Consider the following 18,579-nt stretch of genomic DNA (forward strand, 5'->3'; position numbering starts at 1 on the left):
CAAATGGGAGTCTGGAATCCTTTATCAAAGTGTTCTGAGCATTGGCAAAGGCCTACAGGGCTCTTCAGGATTTCCCTCCCTTGCTGTACCACAAGCCAACCGCACCAGAAGAAACACTTAGTGCAGAAGGAAGGGGCATGCAGAGCAAAAAGAGACATTTCTCCCTCCATTCAGCTTTGGTGGCCCATTTGAAAGCTCTTCTAACTTCTACATATCGCCCTACAAGGCTGGTTACGCCACAGAAAGAATCATCCTTGGGGCAGGAAAGCGGCAGGCTCACAATGGACATCAGAATAGTCTGTCCCCTCGAGCAGCCTGACTGAGAAGGAGATGGCTCCGTGCCCCACTGGACCTTCATGGTCCTCAAGCATGTGCACTGATGTCCACATATAGAACTCAACCCTCTTCCACCCCAGGTATTGTGGACTCATAACCAAGCCTTTTCTAGAGTGCTACCATCACCTTCTGACAGTAGCTGGCTTGAAGATGTTGAGAAGCACCTATCTGTACCTGGAAACGCATTTAGCACATCTTACTGCAGCTCTTTGTGCAGCACCAGAATCTTTCCAGTCACATTTCAGTAACAGTTTGTGGCTCTCAGCAGATACAGATGTACCTGGGAAAGCCAACACCACCTGAAGCCCTCTAACATTACCGGGCAGCCCTTCTTATCTCAAGTGAAAAGCAAGCAAAGCCCCTGCTTTACATCAGATGTGGGATTCCAAATTAAGAGGAGATGCGGATGCTCTCTGATGCGCTGCTACTCTATGTGTAATACAGTTCTCCTCCAGAGTGAGCAGTGCAGAAACTGATTTTCATACCTTGCATTTTAGCATCTCGGGACAAATTTTAGCAAGGACAGATTTACAGGTATTATTTTAATTTCTTGGGGATTAGGGTCACGATACTTTCTGTGTATGGATGTATTTATGTCCGTAACAACACAGTGCTGTAACTAAGCAATTGACAGCAGAACGCAATGCTTTACCTCCACATGTCCACTGCTGGCACAGAGAAAACAGACCACCCTGGGAGTAATAGGTACCGAGGTGACGATGCCTAACCCACCCATCTCCCAAACATTCTCCACTTCACAGTCCTCCTGAAAGCACAAAAGGACACATCACCATGCAGAATAAGGCAATACAGTATCAGTACAAAGTGCTCACACTGCTTTACACGCTCAGGGCCTGCGGTTAAGCGGCCTCCAACTGAAACCGTTTCAGCTTCTACCTTGGTCTACTTTAGAGTCCCACCTCGGCTCTGGTCTTGCCGAGAGAGCTCAGCAAAGCCCTAGCCTCCCCCTATGGAAAGCAAGCCTAAGGAACGAGACAAGGCTGTTCACAATTGCACAATTAGTACTGAAAGTGGAATTTCAGAAGAATTGTACTTTATTAAAGCTCCATATTTGTATAAAACACTTACGAGATCCCACTATAAGCTCCAGTATCAACACTTATAGATGGACTGAAAAATTCTGATTAGGAAAATATGTATGTTTATTATTTCAACACTGTTGTTCAAAAAAGTACATGATTTCTCATTTGAACCCCCAGATATACCCCAAATGTTGTGAATTACAAGTTACTAACATTTCCCCCAAATCTTGTTGGCTCAAGTTGTGGCAAGGTTTTATAGTTCCATCTTAATGGAATCATTCTTCATAAACCTCACATTCTTGCCCATCCTCACACATTGACAGTTAAGGTTTTAAAGCTTTAAGTCTCTCTTCGTCCAGTACTCTAATTATAAGGAAAACAAAAGGCATAACCAGCTTCTAAGAATCAACCGAGTGACTTGTCCTGAAGGCTCCTATTTGCAGTTCTTTCTGAACGAAACCAGACACACACACTTAGAAGTCACTGCCAGCACTCTTGAGGGACTCTAGCTCCAGTGATTAGAGGCAGGTAACATTCAAAGACTTAAAACATTTTGTCCTCTACCTTGAAATCCACTCGGATTCTGTGGACTCCATCTGTAGGTGGCTTTTGCTTGGAACTGCTTCCGTTAGTCAGAGTGCTGAGCAAATTCAGCGTGCTGCTCTCTGGCTTGCTTATAGGAGGGGGCTTTTCCTAGTCAAGTAAAGGAGCTGGAGTTAATCCCAATCCTGAATGTTAGAACTTCACCAAAATCACATGAAACGCCGAAGATGATTCACAGACAAAACCCCCAAACCACCACGGAGTTAAGAGCGTGTGGAAGGTGCAAGTCACCATTCTGCAAACCACGCTTGGGAGCATTCCACATGCAATTACATCTCTAATTCAATTTGCTGCTTCTCCTCTAATATCATGCTGCTCTCTCAGCAGAGTGTTGGCTTTTATTTTGCTGCAGTGGGGCAATCTGGGCTCAATGAGTCCCTATGCACTTCTCTCAGATTTAAGCAAGACAATTCTTTTAGGGCTTGTTTGTTTGTGGGGTTTTTTTCCATAATGGAATTGTTTCCATAATGGAATTGTTCAGACGAAGGCAGCTCCATGTTTCATGGAGAAGCTAGCCTCCACCCCATAACATGCAAGTCTTAGAGAACAAGAGAACATCTGAACTGAATCTTAGGCATACGCCGGCTACTTTGGTATCTGCATCCAGCCACGAGGAGAAACCTAACATCTCTAAGTACAAAAATAATTAATCTGCACACGGGTTAAGTAATACCGTTCTACTTTCTAGACAGATTGAAGTTCCACGTCCCTGAAATGTACTGACTGGGTACAAAAAACAGTATTCACCTTTTCTTTTGGTTTCTGTTTCACAGGGAAAGTTGGACGGGGAGCAATTTTTTTCTGTTTGCTTTGTTCTGTGCCTAGGAAGGGGGGAAAAATTATGAGTATTTCAAGTAACTAACAGCCACCTGTAGAGAAGAAAAGGGAAGAAAATCAGCTGGGTAACGTGTGAGGAATTTTAGAGCAGAATTTTTCCACCCCCTTCTGTGACTGCACCTCACCAACTACAGCTTGAGCAGCCTCCTCGAGGCACGACCGGGAGTTTGCTCCGCTAAAAGCCAGAAGCATTCGGAGTGCCAAGGCACAGAGGTCCTGGAGCTGCCTTGCTGGTCACTGCTCGAGCAGCTCTGTGCTATGTGCCATAGCAGACTATGGGCTTGTAGCAAAAGCTCACGTTCCTCTTGTTTCACATCCAGACTGCGAACAGTCACCAGACCTAGTGTCAGTGACATATGCTTGGAGAGTGCCCCGGCACGTGACTGCAAGCCCCAGTGGAGCTGGGCAGCTTTCTCCCTGCCCCAGCACACACCGTAGCGCAATAAAAAGGAAGCCAGATCTAAGCCAAATTTCCAAAAGAACCTGCTGTAATTTCACCAGATCATTGAGCATTTCTTGGGTTTAAAAGCCAACAGCTTTAGTGGTATTAATATCGTTACTTAACATGACTCAAATATTGAGGAGAAACAGTCCCATTTACCTATTTCTGGCTGGGGAGTCTGCTTTTTCTTAGGCTCAGAAGTGGCAAGTTTAGGTGCTTCTTTTTTCAAAGGTCCTGAGCTGGGTGGCTGAGGAGGAGGAAGCGGCGCTGGCTGGGCCGTCTGCTTGCCAGTCTTTCTGGTTCCAGGCGCAGGGACCTGTTTGGGCTCTGGCACTGGAATGGAGGAATTCCCATCCTCATGCTTTTCCTCAGCGGGCTTACGGGCAGGCTCACTGCTCTTCTTTACCATATTGTCTTCTCTCGATGCGATACTCTGAGGAGTTGGTTTCTGTCCAGAGTCCAGCTGGTTCTTTCCAGAATGGCTTTCTTTCTTTTCATTGGTCTTCGACTTTTTCTCTTTCTTTTTTGCAGCTAGGAAGAAGAAGCATCAATAAAGCAACACTGCCAAAATGGCACGACTTCAAATGATTTGCCACTTCTTTAAAAGAAAGCAAGTTAAGAGATGAAACTTTCTCTCTGGTGCTACATTTGAGCCAAGTCTTTCAGCCTACCTTTAGCTTGCTTCTGGAGATAGGCTTTGGAAGGCATCCACTGTAGATTCTGACATTTCCTCATTCTAAAAAGAAAGAGCATGCCATGAAATCAGAAAAAGAATGCAGGCAGTGAGAGGGCAGTCTGTAAAAGCTCCACGTGAAAACTTGACAAAACCATTATCAATACACCCACTACTTTCTCCCAAGCAACTGCCCTGCCCTTCAGAGGTGAGTAAAGAAACTACTTCTTTTCTTCTGCATTTTCCCTTTGGTTTCCCACACTCTCAACACATGGTTTTGAAACCTCACCTGCAGCCTGGGCAAAGCTGCTGCGTTCTCATCTCACAGGTGAGCACCACACAGCAACCCTCCCAGCTATGCTGCGGAAACAGCTCTCATGCCACAGCAATCTCTATCGGTGCCACTTCAGCTGCTGCCTTCTCAGACAAGATTATCTCGTCTGGTAAAATCAATTTAATGCAGCAATTTGAAAATGCAAAAGGTTCAGGCTAAGCGATATGTGTGAAAACTGATAGGAAAAATCGTGGAAGGGCAGTATTGCTTAATGACATCCAGAGACAGCTTTGTTATACCAAGTGTATACACACCAGATAAACATCATCTCCAAAACAGCAGCTCTACATGGATGCAATGTGGGAGAACGAGAGAGAAATATGTATGTCTATGCTGCCTTCCCCACACAAACATGCACTGCCTAACCAAAGCCACTGGTCACACACCAAACACTTTCAGTGCCATGCCAGTTCCACCAAACTGGGGAGAATAGACCAAAAGTGAACTTTGGAAACAAGCGGGATCTCAACTCTTAAATCACACTGTTCACATTCCCCTGCTGTGATCCAGCCCAGGGCAAATTCACTCCAAGCCCATGCTCCAGGGTTCCCTGTCCCAAAGCACGGGTGCGCTCATCCCAGGCAGCACAGGGATGAGCTGAACGGTTTCTCAAACACACACTTACTTGCAGCACTGCTTCTTTATGTTGCGCCCACCAAACTTGGGTTTGTCTAGACAGTTGGTACAGACACCGCAGTCCTCTGGAACCTGACAGCCTGAACACTGCCCACAGCGCCTCGAGCGTCGGCCCTTCTTCACTGGAGGTTCTTGTTGTGCCTTGTTCCTGGTAACCGGCTTAATCGGCTTGATCGGTGGAGCAAGAGGTTCAGCCTCTTCCGAGCCAGCTATCGACGACTTATCTGTCAAGAAAGTTTCTAGTGTGAACTCATCAATATCAAAGAATGTTCCAAGTGTCTAATTTGCTCATGGAATTTATTCCTTTAAGGGCAAGTTCATTCGCAGAGCCACACAAGGGGCATGTATGAGTGCAAGTGCACACACATGTATGTACCTGTACATATGTACATGCACACACACCCCTCAGCAGAAGAAAAGTTTAGTGTACAACACATTTATAACAGCTACCAATGGTAGCTGTAGCTGTATATAGTTGTATAACAACTACCAATGGTAGTTACTGTTTGAGCAGTACTGTAACTGAGAGCCCGGAGCTCTTTAACACACTTTCCCTCCCTCCTTAACCATTCACAGCAGTCCTTGGCTTAAGCAGTCAGCCAAAGCTGACTTTGCATGAAGCCAGAGGTGAAGACTAAAAACCCTAACTCACCGTCATTCCCCATGGAAGACAGTATCTTCTCCCGCTCTTCCCATGGTAAGGCACTCAGAGTGGGCATGTCATCTGGGAAGACCGCTCGCTTGCGGCCCAGCGCAACGGCTGCTCTCCTGCAAACGTGTTTGATTCGTGGTCCTCGGACCGACGTTTCTGATGAATCGCTCTCTTGTCCCTAGAGTTTAGAACATGGGAACAGACAATATTCCTGAGAAAGGCTGGGAAGCATGTAACACAAACTTCTAAAAACCTGAAAAAGAGTTAATTTGTATCTTGCACTTTGTGAGAATCAGGATAAAAATAAAGACTCTCAGCCTCGTAAGCCTCAGTGATCCCAGTGAGGATAAACTCAAAAGAACAAGAGGTTCTACTCAGAAAAGCAAGGGGCTCCCTCCCCCAAGGTGACCACACAGCAGCTCCCTCTCCCCCTCAGCCTCTGCCCAGGGCTTCTCGGTCTTGGGCCGTTTGCCGTCTGTTGCACTAACAGCTGCCCAGCTCTGCGCATTAATTCTTCACGCTTAGGGTACAAAACCTACTGGTGACTTCCAGCGCGAGTGCAAAACAAGATGCACCCCAGCAAATGAAAAAGGGGAAATACCTGTGCTTTTGAGAAATACCTGTGCTTTCCCTGGAAAAGGGAATACCTGTGCTTTTGGTTGATCTGCTTGCTTGAGGGACTTGCTCTTTTCAATCTTGTACAGCTGGGCTTTCGCCTTTTTCAGAAGACTGGCCACCCTCTTGTCAGTCATTGGCAGTTTGTCTGCTTGAGCCAACATAGAGCTGATGGAAGAAGCAGAATGTTTAACGGTGCTGGACGAAGGAGCAGAGAGACGCAGGGCTTTTTCCTTCTCCAAACAGGGCACAGCAGGGCTGAGGTCCAGGTCTGATTTGTCTAACCCCCCTCTACCTTTCTTGGACGTTTTGGTCTTGCTGGCTGCCGTGTCAGCCAGCGCCATGGCAGAAGCGTCTGCCGCAGGGTCCAGTGCTGCAGACTTCTTTCGCCCGCCTGTTTTTTTGGCAGATGACGATGCTGCAACGTCCTCACTGACAACTTTCTCTTTGGGCATTTTACCTACAGGAAACAAAGCAGAGCTACTCTGGATTTCCGATCCTTTCCTCCTTTTCTCCTTCCTTGACTCCCGTTTGTTCTCCTTCTCTCTCTCTCGGTCTTTCTCTCTGCTCTTGTCCTTCTCCAGGCTTTTGTCAGCGTCTTTATCTTTGGAGAGCTCCTCTGCCGCCCTATCCTTGCTCCTGCCTCTCTCCGTCTGGGGACTCGACGTGAACCAGGGGAAGAGAGGAGCAGGGCTGCTGGATGAGAAGGGCTCTGCCGGAGTGCTCGTCTGCTTCCTCGGTCTCTGGCTTCTTTCTGCTGATTCCCCAGACGGTGTTAGGGAATGGGAAGGAAAAGTGAAAGTTGAATTTAAGGCACTAGTGGCGAGAGAACTAACAGAAATGCTCGTTAATGAGGAAGAGACAGAAGACTGGGGGGTGAGCGTTGTCAGGTCAGAGGTACTAAGTCTCCCGCTTCTCGTCCTCATGGAGTGCGAAGGAGATCTGGGTTCCGAGCGGATGGGGCTGAACACTCTCCTCTTCCGCTTCCGAGAGGAGACACCCGTGGCAGAGGCCCCTGCAGTGGTGCGACCGACCGATGAGGGCAGAGTGACAGATTCGAAGATCCTGGAGTGGGCCTCGCTCGGCGTGAACCTGGGTGCTCTCAGCAGAGGACTTCTCTTGTGCATGTCAAACCTCGCTCCAGACTGAAGAGAGAAGAGGCGCGCTGGAGCCGTCGCACCCGGCGTTGAGAAGCCAGAAGCAAACCCGACGTCCTCCGGTGTCAGCGGTGGGGGCCTGAAGTTATCAAATATCGGTTTGCGAATAAGACCCTCTTTGGCATATTTTGCTGAGGAGAAGTACTGTGGTTCCGACCGGGAATGCTTCAGGGAGGTCCACCTAAACGTCGGCTCTCGCAGAATAGACTTCCGTTTCTCTTGCATCGGTGCGGCAGAAGCGGGTAGGAAGGGGGAGGCCAACGGTATGGTGGGAGGCATCAGCCAGGGGGTATGGTCCGAGATGCTGGAAGCGGGCTGCAGCGGTGGCGGGGGAGTGAGCAGGGGGGGAGGAGGAGAGGAGGAGGATTGCTGCTGTGGCACGCTGGGCAAGGCCGACAGCTTTTTAGCAGTCCTCTGGCCAAAACTTCTTTCCGTTATCGAAAACCTCCTGTTTCTCCTATCACCATTATCATTTTCGGGGGACTGAGAAACAGACAGTGGCACGTGGACCTCTGGAGTGTTGCTCCGCTCCTCAGAAAGCGTCTGCAGCTCCTCGGAAGCCTGTGAGTCCGTTGACGTGTCCACGCTGGGGCTGCTGGACCGTGAGGAGTCCGAAGACATCTGGGATGAATGCTGGGAGGCGGCGCTGGACTTCTCGCTGGAGCCGCATGATGTGGCGCTGAACCTGCTGTTGGGTGTGGATTCCAGTCTGGATATCTTAATAGGAGGATCGTAGTCTTCGTCCTCAATAAACCGTTTGGGTGTTTTGATAATCCGTGAAGAGATTGCGCTCACAACCGGCATGATGAACTGCCGGATATTCTTGAGCTGGGTTCTGCCCTTCCTGCCCTGTAGTTTGGCCGCCTCTTTCTCGATCTTCTTCTGTGCCCCCTTTTTAGCCCTCTGCAAGAGCTGCTTTGCAATCGTGGCGTCTGTTCTTTTGGTGGAAGGTATAATCCTAACGGGCTTAATCCTGCGTGGACTCTGCCTGACAGCCGTCTTCTCCTCCTTGGTAAGAGGTGGCGTGCCATCCTTTTCCTTGCGAATCCTCTGGGGCTTCTCCAGCTGCGAGTTCATGACCAAGGTGGAAGAAGTCTTTAAACGCTCAGAGGACGGCGGCCGACCCCTCCTGCGCACGATCTGAACACTCTTCCTCCCAATCTGAAGTTTTGCTCCAGGCTTAAATTTAGATTTCAACGGGGAGAGCTTACTAGTTCTTAACTTCTTGATCTTTGTTGCTTGCTGAAATGTAGTGGATGGTGACCTTTTTATTTTCTTCAGACTCTCTTTTTCCTCTTTACTGCCCTTCTGAATGTCTGACGCGTCCTTTACTTGTGATAATTTGAACTTCACGCTCGTAAGCGTTGGAGGTCTTCCTCGCCTCTTTTCCCCACTCTTCAACTCCTTCTTCTTGACTTTCTCCATGGATGTGGTTTCAGACTTGCTCGAAGGGGAACACACTGATGACGAGTCTGACAGTACGGCTGAACTCCGGTCAGAACTGCTCCGAGGCCTCCCGCGAGGCTTGCGTGGACTGGATTTAACTGGGAGGGAAGCAGAGAATGCAGAGCATACGTTAAACTGCACGAGAGTCGGATCAGCATCACCCATGTCACACTTGACTCAGTGTCAGTCACGCTGTCCGTACGAGTTGCAGTTTTATCAATACATGTGAAGAGCACAATCCAACAAGGTTGGAAACAAGGTTTCCCAACAAACCTCTTTGCCTTTTCACAACAACTATATGTGCAATGGCACAAACCCACTCTCAACCTTATGTTGAAAGGGAACAATAATTCCCAAGGGCACATGCCACCTTTCAAACACATTAAAAGACACTTCTTTCTTTCTTTTTTAAGCAGATGACAGCTAGTTGGAGGGGAAAAAAAATCCCTCTCCTCTAGTACCAGCTGCACTGCTGAGAGATGGGTCAGTAACACAAGAACAACTACAGGGAGGGGCTGATACAAGGTAATTTACTAAAACCCACCTTAGTTTTAGCTTTGCAACACAGTTTGCGCTTGGAATTGACTTGGACTCACGGGCAGACGTGCAAGACTTGATTACTCACCCCTACTCCGGCATTTAAAGGCATTTCCCCTAACTCAGCTACCCCTGGGTAGCTCTGGTGCTCACAGAGCTCTGACCACACGCACAGTTCTTCACATGGAACACCCTGGGAGCAGGGCTCTCCACGGTCTCCTCTCTGGCGAGGCCAAGCCACGTAGATCGTTGTGGTGAATGAGCAGAGTGCTGTGGTGAGAGCATTTATTGACAAGAACCTAAATCAAAGCTGAACTTGTTCACCGGCAGTCCCATCGTGGTTTGATCCTACCTCTTGAAAGTTGAAAATGCAGCAGCTCAGCGACAGCCTACCCTCAAGAGTTCTGTACTTGTTTTGTATCCAAAAAAGCAAAGGTTCCAGTTACAGGCAACAATGAGTCTACTGAAAGATACTGAAATACTCAAACCAGTTTTAGACCCTTACTATTAAAAGAATTACCTCTCCAAAACACTAACATGAGGTTTCACGCACTGGTTTCATCAGTATCACTCTTTCACTCAGTCTCCCTTTCCATAACAGACCAGATTTAGAGAGTCCAAAACTAAGGGAGTTGACTCCAAAGACAGGGATGATTTTTACGGTGGGTGAGATTTCATGGAACCAACAGGAGAGGCACAGCAAAGCCATAACAAAGGAGAATACAAATCAACATCCCATCCTGCCCCTTGAACGTACCTGTGGGGGACCTGGCGGGACTCTGCACTTTGACTTCTTCATCTGAACCAAAACCTAGAAACTGTTCATCCTGCAATGAGAAAGCGGGTGCAAATTTCAAGACGCAGCTATTAACATTGAAACAAACTTCCCTGTGAAAGGATTCCAGAGGATCTTCCCTCCCCCAGTGACATACAGGCATTTGTTCTTCTAGCAAACAATTGCTCAAGAGGAAACATAACTTTTGTATATATGTATAAAGTGGCTACGGAACAATCAAAAAGAAACAAAGGACAAGTATATATGGAAACAAACCCTTAATGCACAAAATCTGCTGCTCGTATCAAAGCACGAAGGCCTCCTCCTCCAAGCTATTAGTCAAACGGCCCTAAAGACATACTCCAGCCAAAGAAGTGTCTCCAGGTTTATTTTTCTAGCACAAATGTCAACCAACTTCCTCCAAACTCATGCAAAAGCCTCTCTGGATGAGCAGAAGCATCTGAGGTCTATAATTCGATGCTTATGGCCTCTGGAAGGAACCCGCACGATTTCAGGGCCTTTTTGGACACCCCCCAGAGATCCATGTGCCTCCTGATGAATCCCATCCATCGGCTCCACCACGCAACAACCTCCAAGCCTGGCTAAAGAACAAGTTAGAGTAAAGCTACCAATGGGAAGGCAGAGCCATCCCCAAACGCAGGAGCCAGAGCCTGTCACAGCACTAAATAGCATCACAAACTAGAAACATCACAAACTGGTAAGGTGGCAGAACAGGCTTTCTCCCAGAGGCACCACAGGGTGTTTCCTCTCCTGTGTTTTCCAGCAAAGTCACCACCAGGAAAGCATTTCTTGCTCAGGGACCACAACCTTTACTAATTGTTGCATTTCAAAGAACAATGAAATTAGTAGCCACGTAGGGAACATTATGGAACATCAAGGGTGCTCATGTTAACAACCGACCCTTGATTACAGGAAAAGTGGTTTCTGTCGTTGGGTTGGGGTTTTCTTTAATTCACTTCAGGCTTTGTCTTTAGGAGAGATGCAAATCTGACTTCATCACAGAGCTCTTCCCTCTGACACTAAAGGCACTCTGCTCACACTTAGACAGGTTTTTCAGGGAGGGTGCAAAACTGTCAATCCTACTCATCTGCCACCAGAATTCATGACACCGGTTTTGTTTGTACATTGCTCCAGCTCTCCTAGTCCGATTTCACCTCCAGTGTTTATGTTTGCCAGCCTTAAGTTGCCTCTGAACTTTCAAATCAGGGATGTCACTTGTTGCTTGCTTCTTTAAAGCAAGATTCCAACCTGGCTGCGTGCTAGAAAGTAACTGCAGCGCTGGCTCCTCTCCGAGCTCTGTGCAGACTCAAGTTGTTACAGAAACAGCATCCTGAAAGCAAAAAGGTGCAACATCCTGAATAGGAGAAGCTGAGCTGCGTAGAGAAATGGCCTTTCCCGGTGCAGCTGATGAAACACCGGCAAAACAGTGCCTCTGGTTTCTACATGACATTTCCAATTCATCTGCTTCCAGGATGGACCACGAGGAGAGTCTCAGCTACTGAAAGCACAGTTTAAAGACATTAAACTACACGCACTGAGACCTGTACTTGCGTCTAAGAGGTAAAAAGCAGCAAGGCTCAAAACACACTATTTTTCAGTCTCAAACAATGCCAATACAGTAAACAGCCTGAGCAGAAGCCATTCAAGTTTTCATCACAGATAATGCTTGGGCTGCAGTTTGTAATCCCTGCAAGGAATTATAAGCACATGCTGTGGAGCAGGGGACAGTCCTGCCCTTCCTTCTCGCATCCCTGCTCCCCCTCTGCTCTGTGCCGTTGCAGCAGTGATGCCTAGGAAATGTGAAAAAGCAATGACAAAGCCACGCAAAAGAAATAAAACTACATCAAAATGTGTTGTTTCTACCCAAGGATCCTCACATCACGCAGACTCCCCCCCAGACCTTTCCCTACCACCACTCCCCAATGCTGATCCTGCAGTCACAACGCTGGAGTGAGGAGCAAAGGGTCCCACCACCGCCAAGGGGGGAGCCTGGTGACGGAGACAAACTGGGGCTAAAGTGGCACAAATGCTGTGGGTGCAGCAGGAAACAGCAGGCTGCCCACCAACAGTTGGGGTCAGGAATGCAAAGGGAGCAGCCACTCACCTTCCTTAGCCCGCCAGAACTGAGATCTGCAGCGTTTCCAAACACACAGCACGTGCACACAGCACACACCGGGCACAGAGACATGCTGAGTAACACCAACTCCTGTGCATGCGAGCACATCTCCCCCGAGAAAACAGAACTTACTGCTGCTGACAGAAGCCTCTCAAAGGCACGTGTACAGCCCCTTGTAGGAGAACCCTATAGACTGCTTGGTGAGCAAGGACAGCAGAAGCACACCTGAGACACGGAGAGCCCTCCCCATGCAACGCCGCTGTACTCGGCTCTAAGGACTCGTCGCGTTTCCAACACACGACTTAAACCACCAAACACTAAAGCGAACAAACTCTTTTCAGGAAGAGTAACAGATGCAAAGGCTTATTTCCAAGGTTGAGTTAGAGACCATCCCTGCCCAGAGAGCCAAGTTCACTGTCATCTAAAATAATAATCCCTTACACTAAAATCAGTTCCTGGTGCCCAGCTTATGTGTGTGTGAAACGCTCACTCTTGGCCAACAACTGCAAACTTCTGGTAACCAAGAGCAATATTAAATAGAGCCTCACCAGCTGCAAATGCAAGCAACCTCCCATCTAACAACAGAGCTGCAAGGGGCTGAGTGCATGCAACTGGGAACAAGGATGCACGTGAAGTTGGGACCTGACCGTTTGGTGTCCAAAGGTGCCTGTGTCATGCCATAGAAGTGTATTTTCTGCTCGCTGCTCTTCTGCCCAGAACGCAACACCGGGCCTGAAGGCAGGTGAAAGCCCACTGTGATTTCAGCGGGAGGAATCCCCATCCCTGGCCCAATATATCCTGGGAACACTCCTTTTTTATCATTTCCTGCTACGCAGCCACCAGAAACGGTGAAACAGCTCCCTCCAGAAATGGCTTTGCTTACAACTACAAGTAGCAAGACCAGTACGTTGTTCACATCTGCTCGGTAATGTTCCTGAGTGTACTGGTGACCTCAAGCCGGTCGCTCTCACCATCTTGGTGAGAAGCAGCCTTGGAACTTATCAGGGAAGATGGAGAAGGCCACCGAGCCCTGCCAGGCCACTGAGACGGCATCGTATGTCAAACGCAGTTCTGAGGCACGGGAAGCAGGAACATCCTCCCTCCAGTTTTCCAGAAGTGACTATAAAGCCCGACAGATGGCGAGTGATTAAAAACCATAATGATTTTGAGTGTGACCTCATTTACCTGAGAAAGAATAATGCAACACAAAAAAGGTCACTGGGATGATACATAAACAGATGAGATAAGGTTTGCCTCAGGTGCAACACATGAAGCCCAACAAAGCAGACAAGGGCCGATCCCTCTATGGGCAGCAGAGCCTCCATGTTTATCTCCTACCCAAACATTACACGACCTCAAAGCTGTGAGCAGATGAAGAAGGCTTTTCCTGCAGTAGCCCAGCTACTAGGAGAACAGAAAAGTTGCAAGCACATCTCTTATTGCAACCCTCTTGAGCAAACCTACTTTTCAGAGAATTTCCAACTAAAGATCTCAGAGGAAACCCCACCTTCAAGCAAGAAACTATCCTGCAGGCACTGCCTGATGTTCCGGCCTGTGTCTGTGATATAACAGTGCAGCCTGCACCATTGCGGGTGCACAGAGTTGCACGGGACTGTCCTCAGAGCTGTCAGAAGCACTAAAGCAGCAATGGAGCTGTTCAATCGGCTCCTGAAAAGGTTTATTTAGTTTTACAACAGTCATCTGAACAATGCTGCACTTCTCTTCCCGTTCACCATCTTGGGTTTGGCCCCAATTACACATCTTCTTGGAAAGAGAGAAGCTATTTTTAGCAGCTCGCTCCAAAGCCTGCTTGGTAACTACGGCACGATATGGAACAGACTCCTCTTCCTTCAGCAGGGTAAACGTCCTCGGAGGTTGGCAATTAGCAACCCCGAGATAAACGTCAGGCGCGCTCTGTGCTCATGTCGGAAGCAGTCATCTGGGAGCTCAGGAGATGCTTCCCAAGGGGTTGCTCACGATGCAGGGCCACTAAGAAGCAGTGGAGCACTTGGGGTTACTGTTGTGTACTGACTTGGCTGAAGGTCTGCCTCTCCTTTCAGTCTCTCATTAGAGGACAGCTCTGAGTGGGAGTGATGGGAGCGACCCACGACTCTGCTGTGCCTTCGCCCCAGGACAGCACCGACTTGCACAGTGTGTCCCGAGAGCACGGAGCAGCTCTCGCCTGGTCACCGCCATGCAACCACCCCAAACTGCGCCAACGGGCAGGTACACGCTGCCGCTGCCATGCAGTGTACCATCGGCAATCCACCACGAGAATACAACTGTGAGTAGGGCTGCAGCTTTCTGAATGAGTGCCTTGGACTGCACCTCATAGCAGGATTAGGAAGAGCTGCTCTTTATGGGGCTGGAGCACAGTGTGCCCATCCTGGCAGCCTTATGGAGTGTGAGGAGCAGTCTTGCCTGCCAGGGCACCGAAAACACCCAGTGTCAGGAGGTTACAACCAGCCAGACCCCTGCCCACCAGGGGCAAGCCAAGCCACCAGCAGCAGCCCACTAACCAAACACAGTTGGTCCCCATTTTCCACAGAGTGCTGATTGCTCCCTGGATGAGAAATTCCCATTTACAATTTCCACTCAGAACAAAGAGGGATGCTCTTTAGAGCACTGGAAACAGTCTCGTTCTGGTTGCAACAAGCTTTCAATACCACCTCCAAGGAAGAGGGGCAGGCAGGCTGTTAAACAGAAAGATTCAGCCTGTGAGAGCAGAAAGATTTCTGTTAAACAGAAAGATTCAGCCTTTGCTCTCCTGGTGAGAGCAAAGCAATGCCAATGCCTCTAGAACCTCTTCTAAGACACCACTGGCAACACTCCGCCACTAGCAACTGTAATCTCTCTCTCCTGGTTCCATAACAGACATTTAGAAAGCAACACTTCACACGGACTTGGACAACTAAGAAAGGGAAAGAATTCTAGAGCTTGTTGTTAAATTCACACAGCTGTAACAAAGCTGCTCATCATACCAAAACAACTGGTTGCAAAACTTCAGATATGCCTTAAAGTTGCTGTATTGATGCATTAAAAGCCATCTTCAGCAGTGACAGACTCATCTTCCACTCCTAAAGAAATGCATGCCACCCAGCAAAGCACAGCAGTGGTGTTAAAGTCAATCTCTGCTCTGCAGCTTGGCTCAGTGAGGAACAGCTCACCCCTCTGGGAATTTCGTGGTATCCTTCTACCTTAAGGTTTGAGAATTCACTTGCTGCCGGTGCACAGGACTGACCCGAGGGAACGACCACAATGAATTCAGTAAACCCAAGATCACTGAAACCCCGTCGGTTTGTCTTGCATGGCCACCTCACTAAAAGGAGAGCATCACATCTGAGTAGTCTTCAAGAATCCACACTCTTTGCCAAAGTCATCCCCAGCAGCCACCAGCGCTGGGGAGACACGTCCCAGCCCCTTGGAGTGGCTGCCTGACTCACAGTGTCCCGGGCTCCCTCCTCTCTTCCTCCCATCGTGGCACAGCAACACCTGAAGTTGAGCGCTCCGATGACAACACAGACACGTGCAGTGAGACACCGCAGCAAGAGGCTGTCCTGTGCTTCCAGCTGCAGGAACCCAAGCGCCAAAAAGCTCCTGGAGCAAACCTGTCAGTGTGCACTGAAACCACCTCATCTGCCCATCGCTGCCGCCAGCGACACCAGCTGCCATGGAGAACAGCTTCTCACAGGGAACCCCAAGCTCCTTCCCCCAAAAAGCTTCATGAAACCGCTCCCCTGAGGGTTTCCAGTACCACGTAACGCTGCCCGAATCGTGGACGCTCGCCAGGATGGTTAAAACATGCACTTTATTTTCACGCTTCTGACAAAGGAGCACCCAAGTCTTCAGCAAGGAGAAAAATAACGCAGGAGCCCTCCACCTCTGGGGCTGTGGTCCGTACCGCCTCCACTGTGCCTCTTGTTTTACACCAGTGCCTACAGGCAGTTCCCTCCCTGCGTGCGTGCAGTACTGGGCCAGGCTCAGCACCTCAACCTCACAGACTAAGCACCAGGCGGTTCCACAGCAGCCGCTCAGCATCATGCCAGGGGAGGGGCTTTGGAGGCAGGCGGCAGAACTGTAATGCCCGTGGAGGAAAGAGAGTATCAGAACTCGCAGCTGAGGCGCGACCACGGTGGAAGCGAAGCCACTCCTTCCTCCCAGCACATGGATCTGGTACCGACTCACAACAAGCCATGGGTGAGCATCCCTGACTCCAACACACCTCGTAAAACATTACGAGCTGTGTATAATTGCAGCAGCAGTGCTACTACAGACACTGTCGCTGCCACCGCGTTCCGCTGCAAACCTCAAGTCCCTGCAGCTCTCAAGCCGATGCAGATTTATGGAGTAAACTGTCAACGTGCATCCAACATGCTCAGCTTTTGTGTCCCAAAGCTTCAATTAAACTTGAGAGGTGGGAAGGGAGCTCTCAACTGACAGGCACAGCAGTTATCTACCAGTGATGCACAAGCTGCTTCTATACCAAATATCAAGGTAACAAACCAAGAAAGCACAACCAAATGTGACACACAGTGCAAATGCCGCCGTGTTCAACCACTTACAGCTTTACTGTGCAAAAGGGCCGCCACCTCCCACCCTAACTCCAGTGGTGCCAAAGTCAAGTATCATAATGTTGCTCTCTTAAAGCGAGCTGGTTTCAGGATAAGTCAGTGACACACGGAGCTGCAGCGGCGGTCAGGGGTTCCTACAGTCACCCGAAACCCAGGAGTACGTGGGGCCACCCCACAATTCGGGTACCTTTACATCAGAAACCAAGTCTGCTCCGTACCACAACACGGCCAAGGAGACGAGCTGAGGGCTGAGTGTAACGCTTGCTCTGGGCTCCTACTTTTTTGTCGCATCACATTTTGATGGTAACGCCCAATCTCAACAGGTACTTACACAAGCGAACCCTCAGCCCCATGGAGGAGAACGGTGTGAGCACCAGGCACTTACTCAAAGGACTGGTGAGCCCTGGTCAGCAGGGTCTTCTAGAAGCCCCTTTCTAGAACATCTCCACCCGAAGCAGGGTACCACACAGCACCATAACTTCACCATTTCAACACCAATGTTCAGCTGCCCCCTCCCCTAAGGGGAGCATGGGGGGCACCCACATATGCTGGAATTCCTTCTGCATCCCCCACACTCACCCTGCAGGAGGGAAGAGCTCATCCTACCGCTTCTGGTGGCCAGCAGCAGCGCTGCCATCTTCACTATAACGTGTGCAGAGTAAGTTACGCTCAGGAGAATGAGGTCCTTCAGTCAAAACTGCTCCATTTCTTGAGCATCACCCAAGGAAAGAAACCAGCTCGGTGAGCTAACTGAACCTGAATGTGTGCCCGAGGATGCCAGCAAACCCTGCAAACCTGGGGCGAGGGAAAGTTCTGGGGTCTTCCCCTTCCTTCCCTGCTCCTGAGAGCCCAGGTGAAGCTCAATCTGCTGACACCAAGCCACAAAGACAAGAGCATTACTTTCCACTGTATGTCACGTTATTAGACAGTTTTCAGCAGGTAACTGGAAAAGCAATGCAAGAAGTAAACTTCTTCAGATACAAGAGAGCCTGTCTCCAACAGCTGCCGGCACCATGAACATACTGAAGCTATTTTAAAGCAAGGATGCCCCAGAGGCCAAACTTGCGTAGACCTTTTGAAGATGTTTTAGAGGGATTCTGAGATGCAAAAAAGTGCTTTAAGACATCTGGAATTAAAATAAAACCCCAGCAACTAGTGTCACCTCAGAGAAGAGAAAAGCAGCTCGCCTGCACCCAACTCCTCACGACTTGTTACCTCTGTGGTTGGGTTGGTTGGCGGATTTCAGTCATTTCTGCCCCTGAACCAGTGCTGGGGACACAGTGACTACTTTCAAGCAGACCTGGTAAATTCCACTGCACCCAGTCTACTGCAGATGGAGAATGTACAAGTGCCCTAAACCGCAGCCCTTCAGATCTGGGCTCTGGGTAACACGGCTGGGGAGGGCAGCTCGAGGTGACACCCACAGTGCTGGGCACTGAGGTAACGGGTGCTTCAGGACCAGCCCTGGGCATGCCAAGTTGACCCGGCACTGCAGCCGGAACCCTGCGGCCCAGGAGTGACTCCAGCTCAGCCATGGGTGAGCAGCTCCACTGCACAGCACCCAACAGCGCGCGCCCAAACCAGGCCAAGATGCACAGAGACCTCTATTTTTACGTGTGTTTTAATAAACTCTGATATCGCCAGCGAGGGAGAAGCCAAGGAAGTGCTCTTGAAACCAGCAAAACATCAACAAAGATAGGCTCCCCCACTCCGCAGCTGACAACCTGCCTGGGAAGAAGAGATAGACCCGGCCTTGCACAAACCAACACAGCTCCTGCCACAAAG

The 18,579-nt window shown here is 49.3% G+C and overlaps 1 protein-coding gene across 2 annotated transcripts in view; it reads right to left on the reverse strand.

Moving 5' to 3' along the window:
• The window catches only part of KMT2A (lysine methyltransferase 2A), a 42,707-nt gene that overhangs the window by 22,421 nt on the left and 1,707 nt on the right, over positions 1–18,579 (reverse strand). For both annotated transcript variants that reach the window (XM_030505647.1, XM_030505646.1), the window contains exons 2-10: positions 10,069–10,138; positions 6,204–8,872; positions 5,557–5,734; positions 4,894–5,128; positions 3,933–3,997; positions 3,421–3,792; positions 2,730–2,803; positions 1,944–2,072; positions 989–1,102 (exon numbers count right to left, since the gene is read on the reverse strand). In XM_030505647.1, coding sequence (XP_030361507.1) covers positions 989–1,102; positions 1,944–2,072; positions 2,730–2,803; positions 3,421–3,792; positions 3,933–3,997; positions 4,894–5,128; positions 5,557–5,734; positions 6,204–8,872; positions 10,069–10,138 — 3,906 coding nt within the window. The remainder of the gene's footprint in view (positions 1–988; positions 1,103–1,943; positions 2,073–2,729; positions 2,804–3,420; positions 3,793–3,932; positions 3,998–4,893; positions 5,129–5,556; positions 5,735–6,203; positions 8,873–10,068; positions 10,139–18,579) is intronic.

Source organism: Strigops habroptila, chromosome 17, assembly GCF_004027225.2.
Source record: "Strigops habroptila isolate Jane chromosome 17, bStrHab1.2.pri, whole genome shotgun sequence".
In the NCBI taxonomy this organism is placed as follows: domain Eukaryota; kingdom Metazoa; phylum Chordata; class Aves; order Psittaciformes; family Psittacidae; genus Strigops; species Strigops habroptila.